The sequence below is a fragment of the Pelecanus crispus genome, chromosome 9, assembly GCF_030463565.1.
Source record: "Pelecanus crispus isolate bPelCri1 chromosome 9, bPelCri1.pri, whole genome shotgun sequence".
NCBI classification, from domain to species: domain Eukaryota; kingdom Metazoa; phylum Chordata; class Aves; order Pelecaniformes; family Pelecanidae; genus Pelecanus; species Pelecanus crispus.
In genome coordinates this window covers 6141350-6157561 of record NC_134651.1, presented here as the reverse complement: position 1 = coordinate 6157561, position 16212 = coordinate 6141350, and the positions used below count along the sequence as shown (strand labels likewise).

Here is a 16212-nt window from a genome sequence, read left to right as displayed (position 1 = left end):
AAAGGCTTTCACTAGTGCAATCTTGTGCATGTCGAAATATGCCTGTTAAAAATTAGTATAGGATAAGTAACAGAATAATCCTTGAACGTATGTGCATGCAGGCAAAAGACCCACAAGATGGAGGTATGAGGGGAAAAAGATAAGAAAGTAATTTCAACAATAATACCTACGAAGCAGTGATGTAACTGCTGATTCTGTATTATCACAGAGGTATTGTAGAAACATGTATGGATATCCCTTACCAAGCTGAAATGACCAGAGTGGTACCAAGAGCTGTTTTAAGTGTTGGGTTTTTTTTTTTCTCTTCCCCTCCCTGCTGCCTCCAAACACAAATCAGTCAGGCTCCATTGGTCCAAAAGCAAGTTTTCTTCACCACCTGGAGCGTGCTCTCTTCCCAGAACAGCTTCACAGATGTGACACCCAAAAGGTGAGGGCAGAGCAGGAGACCAAAAATGAATTATCTTTGTGGTCTGCACAGGGACATCTTAAACTGCAGTCATCTTGTTAAGCACAAAGTCCATAACTCGCACTGTGAAAACCATATTCTAGAGAGGAGCTTAAATTTTAACTATGGTTGCACAGAACAGAGCCGTGAAAACAAAAGTTGAGGATACACAGAACATGATGGAGAAGGATCTGCATGCTATGAAAATTTGTAAGTTTTTAAAAAATTTGATAGGCCTGTATTATCAAAGTTGGTATTTTTCTGAGTGTTGCTGCTCTGGAGCATTGCAGGTTCTATTCTGAGAGGCTAAGAGAGTACTCTCAGTACTGAGACACTGATGATAGAATTTCTTGCCAGAAAGACCTCCGCAAGATTCAGATCGAGGTATGTTTTTTCCATATATCTTTCTTTCCCTTGTCCTGTATGTGAAGTTCAGGCTAATTTCCTTGCCCAAATTAAGTCTTCATTTACTTGCACAAATGACATTTGTTAATATGCTGTGGTAGCAGGGAACCAAGTCTACTAAGTCAGTCCCAACTCCACCAGCAGCAGGATTTTATTTTTAGTAGATGTGGTAAGATGGCAACAGTATCATACACAAAATGTAACAGGATAAATGGCATCTACTTTCAAAATTGCTTGTGTATGTTTTCAAAATATTTTTACTCCAGCCGAACCCTTGTTTGACAGCAAGATGCTTGGCCCAAAAGAGCACTCTGCATTGTTGACAATATCCATAAAAATAGCTCATGTGTTCTAGTTTACTTTGATATTCCTTTATAAGAAAGGGCTGCAGAGTAATTCTTACTGAATTAGGCATCAACAGCTTCCTGCAAACTAAAATTATTTATGCAGAAACCCGTATTGCTTAGAGGCCTACGCCAGAGGCATTTACTGCTTTCCTTTCTCTGAAAACCAAACCTTAAAAGTCTTGAAAGGTGTATCTTGTGTTCTTTGGAATGAGAGAATTTACATAGGCTAGAAATTTTTTGCCATGGTCTTCTGAGAAGTTATTCTAGTGGCAAAAGGAAGCACAACCCTGCTCTGTAAACCATTGTTTCAGCTTCCAGAACTCGCAGTGCCTGGCTGAAAGGCAGCATTTTTGCCCCAATTTAAAGGGAAGCAAAATGACTGATCCAGCAGGCCAGTGGTACAACGCAGGTCCCCTAAGTCCCGCTGTGTGCTCTAGCCACCATACCACCTTCTGTAAAATTGAACAATCTAGTAAAAATAAGTTAAGATATAAATTCTAATAAAGAAATTCACTGAATATCTACTTTAGCATAGAATGTACATCTTCAAAGCACTCTGTAAAACCACAACAAAACCCCCAAACAACCACCCCTGCCCCCAAACACCTCAAAACAAGTGGAAAAAAATTAACCTAGGAGTCATTATACTAGATTGTATTTAAAATAAAGTTTTTGTTTCATTTAGTTTGAACAGACCCAAAATATCTTCTGTGAGAAAAATCAGGTGTGTTTACTGCTGAGAAGAAAGTACAGCCATCCTTGCTGCGTTAGGACGCTGCGCAAAGGGCTACCGTGCGTCCTTCGGACCGGGTGCTTTGACGGTGGTTATGTTAGACTGCTTCCCTCCTCCTCTTGTTGCCACCCCTTGCAGTTATAAACAGGAGACACAAGGTGAGGGAAAATTACAAAACAAGTTTATTAAAGTCTAACATAAAACACTTCAGGCTAAATATGTACAACTCCCCCCCCCCCCCCCCCCCTTCCCTGGGGATTATAAAATCGAGAGTTGAGCTATATACAAATAACAGAGGAAAAACTGTATATACATGAAAGATATTTTAAAAATAATTTAACCCCAAAATTACTAGTCTTTATCTGAACTTAATTCTGCAAGGCTTATAGCTAGCCCCTCCAAGATCACAGCCCTAAAATCCTTAACACGGGACTTGTCCATAATCAAAAAGTTTTTTTGAAACACGTGATTTCAGAAAAGTTGTCATGCTTTGTGCCCACATTTAGGCACACATTTGGGAATACATGTCATACCAGGAGCTGTTCTCACGTAAGTATTTCCGAACAGCCAATTCAGAAATTTCTGGGTGCAGATAACCTATTCAGGCAAAACTTGCACTGACTTCAGTGCGAAGCTGACTGAAACAGTACTGAAACAATGGTGTGACAAATCGTGTCGTTTTCTCTACATTACTGTTAACGGAATTATTAAAATTCCCTCTCTCATTTTGCAGGTAGGTCTCAAGAAGGAGATGCCTGCCTAAAAAGATTCCATGCTTTCCCACATTAATTCCTTACAGAAATCATCAATACTGTTATAAACCTTGTCCCTCCAAAATGAACTCAGAATCCTTAAGCCTAGGAATTAGATGTGCAGCTGATTTCCATGCATCTGTTGGCAAAAGGTACAGTACAGACCTGCTGCTTCAGGTCCTACAGCACCCAGCCTGAACACACCTACAATTTTTTTTTTTTATATATATATTCAAAATCTATATTCTAGTAAATGAATACAGTTCATAGAGGTCATACCTCAGCAGCTGAGATATCTTCACGAAAGATGAGGATAAAAATCAAGACTCTCAGATGGGGACTCAAGAGTGTAGGTTGCTAAATTATTGCTCCAAGACAAAACTACAAGCCTGTGTGTTCTATTAAGAAAGGTTAAAATTGTTGTCTTGTAAAAAATAATGATTATCTTCTTGTCTATAAAGAAAACTAAATGACTAATAAAGCAAGTGTTACTGTTATAAGTATCTAAACAAATCCTGTATAAATCTAAGCACTGTATTTTTTAAAAAAGTCTGAAATCTAAGAATACAGTAATAAGCTATAATTTTAGAAATATAAAAACAGTCCAAACAAACACTGTTATGGAATGCATTTTCTATGTAGGAATGTGATTTTTCTTTTTAAATTTTTTTTTCCAGAGCTAGTTCTTTCTTGTGGTCGTTCATCCTGGATATGTTAATCTTCAGATACTTTTCCGCAGATAACAGCAGAATATCATTAGTTTATCTTCCACAGCTGTTTAAATATGGAATTTATCAATTGTACGGTATTGTTCTTTTTCAGTATTTGAGACTAAGCCTATGTCTATCCCAAGACTTCTGCTCTATTTTCAGAGAGAGAAAGTAAAAAGGAACCTTAGGACAAGCTACACAGAGTTCGCTTTCTTTTTTTTTTTTTTTTTTTTTTTTTCTCCACACAGAGTCAAGATCCCGTTCTTTCTGGTTCTTCAGTCTTAAACGGCAAGGCTAAGGAATCCTTCAGGTGCTACATCAACAACAGAAGCTAAAGAAGAAAATGGGGGAAGAAAGGGGGAAATGCCAAACAAACAGGGGGGAAAAAAAAAAAAATGCCGAACAGAGAACTTCATCCATTGTCCTTTGCCAGCGTTATGAAGGACATGAGCTGTTCATAAATGTTGTAGTACAGGTAAGCAAAGCAAATAAAGGTCAGGCAGGTACGGCAATAATTAGCTTCAGTGGACAGTTAGAGAAGCCTGCATTAAGAATGTTCCCGGTGAACACAGCTGTACTCTTTGCTGTGCGTGGTAGACTGTATCAGCAAATTTGCCATATATTAAAGCATAAAATATGATCAAGAAGCAGAGTTTTAAACATGCCACATACTAAGACGATCAACACAAAGCAGCAAAAGGTCTATGACTTTACAAGTACGAACATGTAGGAAGGGGCGGGGGGGAAAGAAAAAAAATCTATAGTCATGCTCAGGAGTCAAGGGACTATTTGCAGAATATTTAAATGAAATCCTCCAAGAAATTTTTCACAAGTCTGTTTAATTAAGGTGCAGATTAATTATTACTCCATGTAGAACAGAATCAGTTAAGAGGTATCTTCTATGCTCTTCTATTTATCAGTGTCTGGACACAAGGCATCAGTGGAAATAAAATGCTAGCACCAAGTAAATAACCAACAAATAATATCTTTAGATGCATTGTTGGTACAGTATTATGACTGTTTCCTTGCTATTTGATGATTACTTACATAATGCTTACATTATGCTAATGGCACAAACTGGCAAAACGGAGTATAAAAGTACTCCTATTGTCAACTAGGCTTTAACTAACGACCCTACCAAGACACTAAAAATGTTGCTTTTTAAAAATTTACATTGCTATTAATAAAACATACCTTTACATGAGTCTTGCTAGATACCAGTTTTGTGCAGTTACTGTGGACAAGTGACATGAGAGATAAAGCAATACAAAACACTTCAATTAAACCAAATCAGTCATACTCTAACAAAACCTTGCCTGGAAGAGTATCAATCTGCTCTGTTGTATTCTTCCTTAATGCCCCCTCATGTAGCGTTCACTTGCTATTTTCACAGTGAAGGGCGGGATTTATTTCCTCTTTTGTACCTATTGTCTAGCACAAGAAGCAGCACCACTGTAAAAAAAGGATTATGAAGCTATGATTCATGCCTCACAGTCAAGTCAATGCATCTTTTCGTCTCTTCTAGAACATGCATGTTCCAGCTCTCCTTTTGAGCAAATGTTACTGTTTGTGCCAACATCAGGGCATTTTAGGGATGTGAAAAATAAATCTGGGACAAGATACAATAATGCTGGATTAACTTTAAAAAAGAAAAAGAAAAAAAAGAAAAAGAGAAAAAAAAAAAGGAGAAACAGCGACGTGTTGGAAAGAATACCCAGTAGTATCTATGCCATTAGAACCCTCTGACTTACCACACTACAGAAAAAAATAAAATTAACCCTCATTTACTTGCTTCGTCAAGAAAACATATACAAAACTTTCCTTCCCGCTGGTCAGACCTCAACTGAAGATGGCTACATCTGGCAGAGAGCAGTAATTCTTTGCAAGCACCTCACCAGAGCACTGGCCTACCTTCCATCACGTACCATTACACTACTTTGGAATGCAGGAGCACAAGCTTGTTAGAACAGTCAAATTATGATTTTCCTCCTTACACCTCCGGGTTAATATTCTCAAACTACCAAATATGGCTTCAAATGTCTGCTCTCAAATGACATTGTGACACATCAGATCAGCAGGAACACGGGAAGAGATCTCCAAAATACATGAACATATTTAGCAGAGAATTCTTAAGGCAGGTGTAGCTGGAAAGGAATTGTCTCCCGGAAATCAGTGTTACTTGCAAACAGAAGATGGATTGTAGATTAGCACAATTCAACAAAAACCAAAAGACAGCACTGCACAATGGAAATGCCTTACAAGGGTCTTTACACAGAGTTAAAAAAAAAAAAAAAAGAACAAGTCCAATTCAAGAAGTGTAACTGCTTGCTTGCTTATGTTCATCTTACCAAAGGTATGCAAGTTTGCTACCAAATTACCTTGATGGCTCTGTACTGCACTGTCAGTATAACTGCTGCAAGAAAATAAACTGAGGTTCTGAATATCCAGTCACAGCAGATCTCAGTAACGTTTCTGATGAGGGAGACTGACTACCCGCCACAGGAAGCAGCATCTGATGGTCTTCAGTCCCAATGGGAAGAGGAAGTGCTAAAGACATCTCGGAGGGTTTCACATCTATGGACTCCGATAAAGGACTTTTCTGACTCTGAATGGATTCTTGTTCATTGAAAGAATTGTCAAGTGCATTAGAATCAGGGGGAGTTTCAGATCCTGATGGGGGGAAAGAAAAAAAGAAAGAAGAGTTGAAAAGCTCCTGTGCAAATTCCCTTTCAATTGACTGTCAAAACAAACCCTTGGTGTGTCAAAGACTGCCTGGGTGGCTGGCCTATCAGTGGCTTCAATGTGCCGTGAAGCCAGAAGGAGCTGTAAGTACAATGTAAGCACTGAGAATCGCATCCTCTGCTGCTTGTAGCATGACAACTAGACGGATGATGCGTTCCAACTTGATCTCCACTTGGCATGGTACAGAAAAGAACAAATCCTTAACATCGCAGTGAACAAAGGAGCTTTGGAAAAAAATGTAATTATGAAGGTTTCCTTGAAATTTTCCACCGCAGAAAAATCTGAGAACCACAGCCACGTCCAAGCATCCTCTTTTAACTGAGACAGCAATGTACAATACATCATTTATCCATAAACATTTTCGGAAGAAAACATTTGTTAACTCCATTCCAGCCAGACCCATTACAGTTTTTATCCAGTCACTTGAGAAATGATTTTCTATTCTCAACTGAAATTACTGTTAAGATTCCTCACTGCCTTCCTGTCTGAATGCAGTCTGCCACCGCTCGTGGATGGCTTTCTGATTGAGCCACATCGGATATTTGACCCTTCCTCTATCAAAGCGTGTTCCGAAGCCTGTTACTGCGGTGGCGAAGCAGTCCTGTCTGCCTCCTGTCTCTCCACGAGAGCCGACCTGCCCTGGCAGCTCGCCCAGCTCTCTCCCAGCCCGCACCCTCGGGCTCTGCCGAGCCCTCTCCACGCGTGTTGCTGCTCTCACCTCACCCTGGCCTCCCCTGGCTTCCTGCTATACTGGGGCCTTCCTAAATGGGCTCAAGCTGCGCCAGGGGAGGTTTAGATTGGATATTAGGAAAAATTTCTTCACGGAAAGAGTGGTCAAGCATTGGAACAGGCTGCCCAGAGAGGTGGTGGAGTCACCATCCCTGGAGGGGTTCAAAAAACAGGTAGACATGGCACTCTGGGACTTGGTTTAGTGGGCATGGTAGTGTTGGGTTGATGGTTGGACTGATGATCTTAGAGGTCCTTTCCAACCTTAATGATTCCTAGTTTTTACTTTCACTAAAAATAATCCAGCCACCAAGCCAGGAAACATGAAATTACGACTCTACCCTTAACTGGTTTAGTGGTGGACTTGGTAGTGTTAGGCTAATGGTTGGACTGGATGATCTTAAAGGTCTTTTCCAACCTAAATGATTCTATGATTCAATGATTCTAAATGAGGCTTCTCAAGCTTTTGACATTCAAAGTTGCCTCTGCGTATGACTCTTTGTTTTCTCCATCTCTCCCTCCCTATCCAGATGTACACAGACACCTATTATTCCTTCTTCCATATGACATAAGCAAGGGAATTATGGTTAATACACTTAAGGACGGACAGATAACGAGGTGTACGGAGCCAGTGCTGAAAGAGGCTGGCTGTCTGAGCATCTCTGTGCTTTGTACCATAGGCAAGTAATATACGTCGAATTTCTTCCTAATCAAAATCTGGTATCTAGAATAGGAACTGAATGTGTTTCAAAAGTCTTTTTAGAGCAGTATTTGCAGCTGGGAACATTTTGCCAGCTGCCTGACCTTGTGCGTTTGCTAATTCAGCTCAGACTTGGATTAACAGTGACTGCATATATAAAAAAAAAAATCTTTCACTGTTACGTTAAAAATATTTGTGCCTTCAAGATGTAAAGTAATTCTTGTAACCAGTATGCCTTGTCACCTCAGTTACCACCCTCGTAAAGACATACTCCTTTGACATATTCAGAAGAGGTAAAAGATTTCCTGCAATTCAGACCATGCCTTCATGTGGGAAGCTCTCAGAAGTCACTAGGACAAGAAAGTTAAATATTCATGTACAGAAATTCTTGTCAGCAGCAATCCACTTCTACATTGCTCAACATGTGTTTGCTATAGCAATGCAAATGCTTGAAAATTAGTCTTGAATCTACTTTAAAGCATGTACTTTATGCTTTAAAAGGTCTGGCTACCTTTGAAGTGGATGCTTTCAGCTCTAAAGAGAGCTACTATACAAAAAACTTCTATTTTCTACTTTTAGGCCTGGATGAGAAAAAAAAAAAGTTATTCAGCACTGAAGATAAAACAGTTGATGTAGTTTCTTAACCTTTCTTTGCACAAGGAACTCACCTGTGTGAACTTTCGTTTTGTGCTTCTTAAGATTTTTTATATCCGTGTAAGAATTTCCACACATTTCACAGATAAATGGTCTTTCACCTGAAAAAAATTGGTTTGGCAGTTAGAACAATTGAAAGAAAACACAGTTAGAGATGTAGGATAATGGATTTCAATGTTGTATTTTAAAATACAACTTTGTAATAACTCTGTTATTGTCTGTGTGTCTGCATTCAGAATAAACTGTTTCCAGAATAACGCATTAAAACAAAGCATAAAACCCCCCAAACGTTAGAAGTAAAGCCACAATCCTACATCAACATCTACACTGTTACACAGATACTGGTCTGAAAAAGGCAATTAAAAAAAAATTCACAATATTTTCTTTAAATTATGTTAACACAGAGATATGTAAATTAAGAAACTCTGCTACTTTCAAGTACAGCAAAATATGGTGTATTCTAGTGTATTTTAAAGGCAAAAGGGCAAAGGTAGAATATTATTTATAGTGCAGGAAGCAGCCTGTCTGGAAACTGACCTGTATGGGACCGAAAATGTTTATTGAGCTCTCCAGAGGAAATAAAACTCTTTTCACAAATGCCACAGATATATGGCTTCTCTCCTAAAGGAAACACAAGGAGTTTGTTATTTCAATATATAAACCAGCATACACATAAAGAACAAATCAAAATGAAACGGAGGTGATGTCCAATGGAAGAAAGAGCTCCCTAAACTGGAGTCAAAGAGGAAAAAAACATGAGAAAGGCGCTGGACGACAACTCCAGAGGTAACTCCCGGTCTACAGATTTCCTGGTCATTACCTGCCTCCAACCCTGCCGCAGGCAGCCAGCCCTCCCTGCTCTGGTACAGCAGGGCTCCCTCCCCCCTTACCTGTATGTTTTCGGGAATGGGTGATGAGAGAACTTGAGACAGCAAAGGCTTTTCCACAACTGTCACACACGTAAGGCTTCTCGCCCGTGTGGCGACGCACGTGGTAGGTGAGCGTGCTGGCCTGAGCAAACCGCTGCCCGCACCGATCGCACACGTAGGGCTTCTCGCCGCTGTGCTTCCTGCGAACGAACACAGACATCGCTGACCTCCTGCCAGAAAGGCAAGCAACACCCACGATTAAGTCACCTTCCTCAATTAGTACTTTATCCCCAAAGTTTCTCGTGCTAACATTTTGTGAACTAAAAAAAAAGTTAACAACCTGTGAGTTTGGCTTTGAGTTAGCAGTTTCTCACAGAGTGAAATTCGCCGTCTGGTGACTCTGGGAATCAGCACATCCGTGATTTCAGTGGCAGCTGAATTCAACTACAGGCCCTGCACATTAACACACCCCAGGAGAACTCAGCACGTTTTGTGTTATAAATGATATATACTGATATAAATGATAAATACTGAATGATAAAATGATTATTCCTAACAAGGGAATGTAATTCCTGCTCCTGCCAAAAGTGCAAAAAGACAGTGAACAGTGAGAACTGCTCTGTTTCATTTCCCATTAAGGAACTGTCTCCTCTTTGGTGCTACAGCAGTTCTGTTAAAACAAAACCAAAGAAAACTAAACCCCCATTGTTGCCAGAAGGATACCAGTGCGTATGCTGTAACATTCATAAATTGCAAACCCCTTCCCTAATGAGCAAGTACGTAGATGTAATTGTTCTGTTATGCAGCGTGAGAGAAGGCCCAAGAGAAAAGGAGTAGAAACGACGAAATTATGTGAACGTGTAACTCTTGCTCACACTGAAGTAAATTATTCTGTTTAAATAAACACGTGGATAAGCATTTGCAGGATCTCACTTTTGCCTACCTGGCATGAATCTTCAGATTGCTTGAAGTTGCAAACTGCAGATTGCAGACATCACATTTGTATGGTTTCTCTTCCCCGTGATGCATCCGACTGTGGAACACTAACTGGCACTTCTGAGCGAAGCCTTTGTCGCATAGTTCACATTTGTATGGCTTCTCCCCTAGTGAAAAACAAAACCCTTGTGCTCTCTGCATTTACCTAAGAAAGCTTTCCAAGCCGTTACCTGCCCAAAACACAAGTGTCTGTTCTAATACTTCTTAGAAATAACATCTCGGAATGTCCCGTCATCAGTCCACTGAAGCGGAATGTGCCAGGAATACAGCGGATAACAGACTATTTTTGAACACATTACCTTTAGTGGAAAGAAGGTAATAATTAATATTTTTAACTATGCCATTTTCCCCATACTATTTTAAGAATGCTACGTTTTCAGACTTTTTGCTGGTTACGTCTATTCATGATTTTGCACGTTCAAGACGAACCACCAGTACATCACCTGCCTTTTCTTGCCTGTCAAACAGCAACAAGTCTTCAACGTGCAGTCTAGCGCTCACTTCTCGTTAGCATCTGCCGTAGAATGCTATAGGTACTTCTCTGACTATTCCTGTTTCCTTAGTGGTCAATACAGTCTCACGTAATGGACCGTGCAACTCCGCAGTCTTAGATGATGATGTAAAAGAGCCTGCCTCTGCAATTCCATGGCAGCACACAATCAAACCAGGAACTCAACAATTCTTAAGTATATTGTGTACATAAAAACTTAAAAAATAAAGTATTAGACACCTACCTGTCATCTAGCAACCAACACCGTGAAATTCCCTACCTACTCATGCAAAAATTCTCAGTACAACACCCTTAAAGTAGAAACTGCAGCTGATGTTCCTACCAGCAAACTGTCCCTGAATACTGCTCACAGGCTCATCTCACGCATGAATCTTTGGTTACTCATTGCCCGACAATATTTGAAATCCTCTCCCTCGATTACTGAAAGAGCAAGGCGTTCTCCTGCAGCTGTACCTCAACACCTCACCTCTTTCACATCTTCACAGCTTCCTGGAAAGAGCTCCACTGCTGGCCTCTGCTCAGAGTTTTCCAAAGGTGAAGAAGAGCAAAAGTAAACAATTCTTTTAAATCTGATTCACTGTTACTTCAGAATTCTGAATGCCAGCCACAAAAGGAAGAAAACTACGCAAACCAGGTCCCTCTGCTGCTCACTGGGCTAAGTACAGCAGCAAAGGCAAGAGCAGAGGAACAGCTACGCCAGATCAGCCTGCAGAACGAACTCACCCAGCATCAAGTCTTCCATCTCTAGGGAAGAACATACAAAAAGACAAGCAAGTACAGTACTTCTCCCGTACATCTTCCCAGGCTCCAGCAATTTGCTCTTCATAATCTTTTAAAGTCAGACATGCTGTCTTAACGTTTAAGTGTTTGGAATTGATTTCTCTTTGATGCTTTGTTCAGTAGCTCTGAATACAGCACAAATTTCTGGAAATCTTATTGAATGCAGAGATCCTAACACCATCACACATTTCAGCTGCACATTTTACTAATCAAATGCCAAATGCTGTAGTAATTCAGCCACCTCCCCTACCTTTTTTGAAGACCCTATGGGAGAAGTTACCTACTTGTCACAAGATCACTTTTTTCCCCCAGTTTTGTTATCAAACATGTATTAGGATTTGATGTTTTTAAAGATACTAGAATTTCCATTCCTTTTAAGTACAGCGAGCTTTTCATGCTCTACTGGCAATAGTTTTTGGCACTCCATCTCATTTAATCACTCTACAGAGTTAAAGCGTAGCCAGCTCTTCTGAGTCTTTTCAGAAATCAAGGTGCTCAGACTAACAAAGTCCTCTCTAGCTATTTAAAGCAGAAACTATGGTTTCGTACTGAAAAACATTGAAACATTTCATGCTACCAGGATATAGGTATTATATCCCCATACATGTGCCAGCAGCAGACAAAATTTCTGGAGGAAGAAGGTGGAATGCAAAGATCTTTTCAGTCCTGTATTCACAGGCTGCGATTACAGGTCTCCACAGCCCGTGGAGACAAGGCCAGCAGCTTACCTGTGTGAGTTCTTACATGTGTTTTCAGCTGATTGCACTGGGTGAATGCCTTCCCACAAAGCTGACACACGTAGGGTTTCACTCCTTTGTGTATTCTCATGTGTCGACGCAGGCTGCTGGCTTCTGAAAAGACTTTTCCGCACGTGTTGCACACTGGCTTAGCTTTGGAGTACTTCTGGTCAAGTTCTTCCCCTGAACTCTCCAGCTGGTAAGCGTTCTTTTCACTGGCTATGTTTGACATACAGTGCTCTTTCAGCGCACAGCTTTGCTGAGGCTTTCCCCGTTTCTGTTTTGCTGCAATAGTCTGAACTAGGATATCCTGCGCTGCCAGTGTTTCGCTTTCCACCACAGACGTGAGCTGCAGTTCAGAGTTATCACTGCCCTGGGCAGCCTGTTCCGTTATCTGGGTGGCCAGCTTATTTGCATCTAAAAACATTTCAATGGATGTGTTCTCGGTTGCATCATTCTGATACTGTACGGATTTATTCTGTATGCTTTTGGGAGAGCTGAAATTCTTCTTTCGCTTTTTGGTTTGAGGAGATACCTTTTCTAAAGCTGCTTTCTTTGCCTGTGGTTGAACCAACTCTGCAGAAGCAGAGTCTGCTTTCTCCCGATTATTGTAATCTCGGAGAGTCAGAAGGCAAGTCTGCTGATTCATTTCAACGTTTCCAGTGATGCTAGATGTCTCCGTAGAAGAGGGATTAGCAATAAAAGCAAAGTCTTCCATCTTGATTTTGCATTTAGTGACAACTTCTTCTACTTTGAGATAGTCGGCAGCCTGGTGAATTTCTTTAACATTCCAGCTGCAAGAAAACAAGACTTGGGTGACAATATTCTGGACAAAGCAAACATTTGTTCTGTAACCAACTGTATCAAATACAGATAATCACAGCTACAGAAAAGTTACACTGTCAGAAAGCGTAACTTTGAGAACACATACAGCAAGATCTAATCTCTTAGTGCTGTAGTGCCCTAAGACACCAGTACGAGGACGACTCCTGAACTGAAGGCCCATGCCTAGTGGGGTCTGCAGATCCACAGAACTGAGAATTTTATTTTCAGTTACATGCCTTTTGTACAATTTTAAGTTAGAAGTCTAATTGTAAGGTGGTGAGGCTAGACATGGGGTTGTTGGTCCAAAAAGCTCAGAAATCGCAGCACGAAGGGATGAAACACTGGAGAATAAAATGCATAAATTACTGTTCTATAATCCTTCTGCCAAAGGCCTTAAGTCATTCGCAAGCGGCGCATTCACCTCAGCACTTCTGTGAGGCAGGTATTAATCTTGTTTTATAAAACGATTTGCAAACAGTCTTAATTCCGTATCAGCTGCGCACAGACAACATTAACACCACAGAAGTCCTCATTTAAACTACTATGTTAACATTACCACACTTAAACTGCTATGCTCTGTTTTTCAGTTCCTGCAACACAGGCCTTGACTGTTTAGTAAAAATTGATCTGTAAAAGGCAGCAACGTACCATCGATGCATTTATGGATTTACCGCACTTTAGGGAGTTTAACGGTAAACAACATCATTCTAACAATCTATTACACAGTAAATGTAAGTAAACAATAAGCGACTAGCCACGATTACTCTCTGTACATGAATACAACTGTTTTAGTATCCCGCATCACACCAGCACTGAGTTCAAAGTCCACCCTCCCGGTGTCGCTCACGCACCCACCATCACAGGAGACAAGAGAATTTGCAGTCGGTTGCAGCAGTCACCTAGAGGGACACCATGCAAGACGACAGGTGCACGTGGGCAGACCTGCAGGTGTCCTCTTTAGTCAAATCGTTCTCCCTGGGTGAGAATGGTACTCTCACCTTCCTCTTCCTTCAGAGATCTCAACTGCTCAGAATGAACCCAGAAACTCTGCTGCTGTGGTCCCAGACAGACACCAAGAACGCTGCATGCTTCCGCTCATACATAATTTGCAAAGCACCGGTCACTGACTTCACCATGCAGCTGTGTATACTGCTCTATTGCTATTAATGCTAATTTAAAAAAAATCTCCACCCCGCATCTGCGTACTTAAATTATCGAGTATGAGTTTTCAGACATCAATAGCAACAAAGCTTTTTTAAAATGCCTTTGACACCAGATACTGAGAAAGGAGTTAAAATCCTGCCCTACATACTTCTTAGTCACACTTCCCTCATGAGGGGATAATCTCTTTCTTTCCCTGAGAGGAAAGCACTGCAACGAATCCTCACTATAATGAAGGAACACAACGGGCACAAAGTCAATGCAGTAAGGGGGGAAACACTTTTTCTGTGACCCCTTTTGAACACTGTAATATAAGACTTTTTAAGTAACAGATCATGCAAGTTCTAACAAACGTACTTCTTTTTAAATCGTGCCTCTCCTCATGCATTCCTCAGACTGTAGTCTCTACTGTATGTACAGTTCCTGTGTGTTCTCTGCAAAAATGCACTTCTACATAATTCAAGTTCAGAAAGAATACACTTGTCCTTCCCACTCCCAGTAATCACATCAGATTGTTACTCCCTTCCAATCCAGGCAGAAAGACTCAGAGAGTAAAACTATCAATCAGTGCAATACCAGACAACATACCTTTGTTTTGGCACTCACATGCCACGTGGTATTTTAAAACATACAAACACACCATCTTCATCTTGTCAATATGTATCATATCCACTACTAATTGTTTCTCCAGAACTTATTACAAAGAACAAAAAACCCAGGACTGCCTCAACACAAAGTTTATTTCTCTATTTTCCTTCCCCCTTTAATAGCGTATGTTACCTGTCAAGGTTTAAGTTTCCCGTATAAATAAATTCCAGGAGTTTTTGGAATCCATCAGCTTTCACTTGAGTCTGATCCAAAACAACGTTATTGTCAGATGCGTCTCTATAAAATGCACCAAAGTACTCGCTGAAAGAGGCAAGCACATTTCTGTGTGCTTTGAACTGGAATTCACCAATAACAACAGTGCAGTCACAAAGAAAGCCGGCTTCTCGCTGCTTGTTCAGTCTCTCTAAAAGGTGCTCACAGTGATGGGAATACTGCATTTTGATAGCGAGCTGCAGCTTCTTTCTTCTGATCTGGGAAAGCAAAAAAAAAAGATTTACATGCAAGATTTAACTTGGTTTTTGCCCCTAATAGAGTAAGTTCAAGATTACAAAAGACTCGGTGTTTGAATCCTGCAGGATGGTTTGTGTAGTAGCGCTTTTGTACGTGGTATAGCGGGATGGGTGGTTCCTTCTCAACTTGGGGAGCTGCTAATTTTAGAGGCAGAACGAGGGGGAGAGGGCACGGATGCGTATGCTCCTCCACCCAGATCCAAGGATTAGCTCGCCTAAGCTTATGAGCTGCCATGTCAAAACTGGGCTCCGAGAAGCGCTTTGCAGGAATGAGCCACCCCAGGCTGGGACCGAAGGGCCCTCAGGCGGCGGGGGCAGCCGCTCCCCGGGGCACAGCCCCGCTCCCCGCCGCGGGACAGACAGAGCGCGGGTGTGGGGAGTCCCCAGAAGCCACCATGGCCCGGGGGGACGGGCCGCCTGGGCGCCGAGGGAGCAGGCGGGGTGCCGGCGGGCCACAACAGCCGCGGCCCCGCTCCGGCCCGGCCTCGCCGAGGGACGGGACGGTGCCCGCAGCGCCCTCCCCCGCCGCGGCCCTCTCCCGGGCCCGGCCCCGCCACCCCCGGGTGCCCCCGCGGCCGGGCCCGGCTGACCGGGCGCCGTCCGTGCCCCGGGCCCTGCCCGCCCCTCGGGCCGCTGCGGCGCCGGCGGGGCCATCCCCGGGCCAGCGGGAGGGCGGCGGCTCACGCACCTGCGGAGGGGAAGGGACGGAGCGCCTTCGCCTCACGCCGCCATCTTCTGATGACGCCACGCGCGCCGCTTCCGGGATACGACTTCCGGTGTCCCGCTGCTGAGGGCGGCCCAGGGGCGGGGGCGGCGGCGGCGCCGGCGGCAGAGCGGGAAGCGGGGGCGGGGGACGGGGCCACGGCCCGTTCCGCTGAGGGGAGCGGGCAGGGCTGGGATGCGAACGGCGTCCCGGGTAGCTCGGGGAGGTTCGGACTACAACTCCCATCATGCAGCGCGCCGCGGCAGCGCCCGCTGTTAGCGTGGCGGTGCGCAGTGCA

At 42.5% G+C, this 16212-nt stretch overlaps 2 protein-coding genes across 2 annotated transcripts in view; one reads left to right on the top strand and one right to left on the bottom strand.

Annotated features, from left to right (window-relative positions):
• Positions 1–16212, top strand: part of EIF5A2 (eukaryotic translation initiation factor 5A2) — a 472944-nt gene that overhangs the window by 331371 nt on the left and 125361 nt on the right. The gene's annotated exons all lie outside the window — the stretch shown is intronic.
• Positions 3617–15949, bottom strand: MYNN (myoneurin). Its single transcript, XM_075717192.1, has 8 exons — positions 15900–15949; positions 14874–15172; positions 12099–12901; positions 10027–10186; positions 9105–9283; positions 8752–8835; positions 8229–8315; positions 3617–6062 (listed from the first exon to the last, which is right to left on the bottom strand). The coding sequence occupies exons 2-8, from the start codon at positions 15137–15139 to the stop codon at positions 5794–5796; spliced, it is 1848 nt and encodes a 615-aa protein (XP_075573307.1). The 5' UTR covers positions 15140–15172; positions 15900–15949; the 3' UTR covers positions 3617–5793.

Coding starts and splice junctions, on each gene's coding strand:
- MYNN (XM_075717192.1), bottom strand. CDS start 15,139: ATGCAGTATTCCCATCACTGTGAGCACCTTTTAGAGAGACTGAACAAG. Junction 9,284..10,026: donor AATCTGAAGATTCATGCCAG/GTAGGCAAAAGT, acceptor GTTCGTTCGCAG/GAAGCACAGCGGCGAGAAGC. Junction 8,316..8,751: donor ACATTTTCGGTCCCATACAG/GTCAGTTTCCAG, acceptor AATTTTTTTCAG/GTGAAAGACCATTTATCTGT.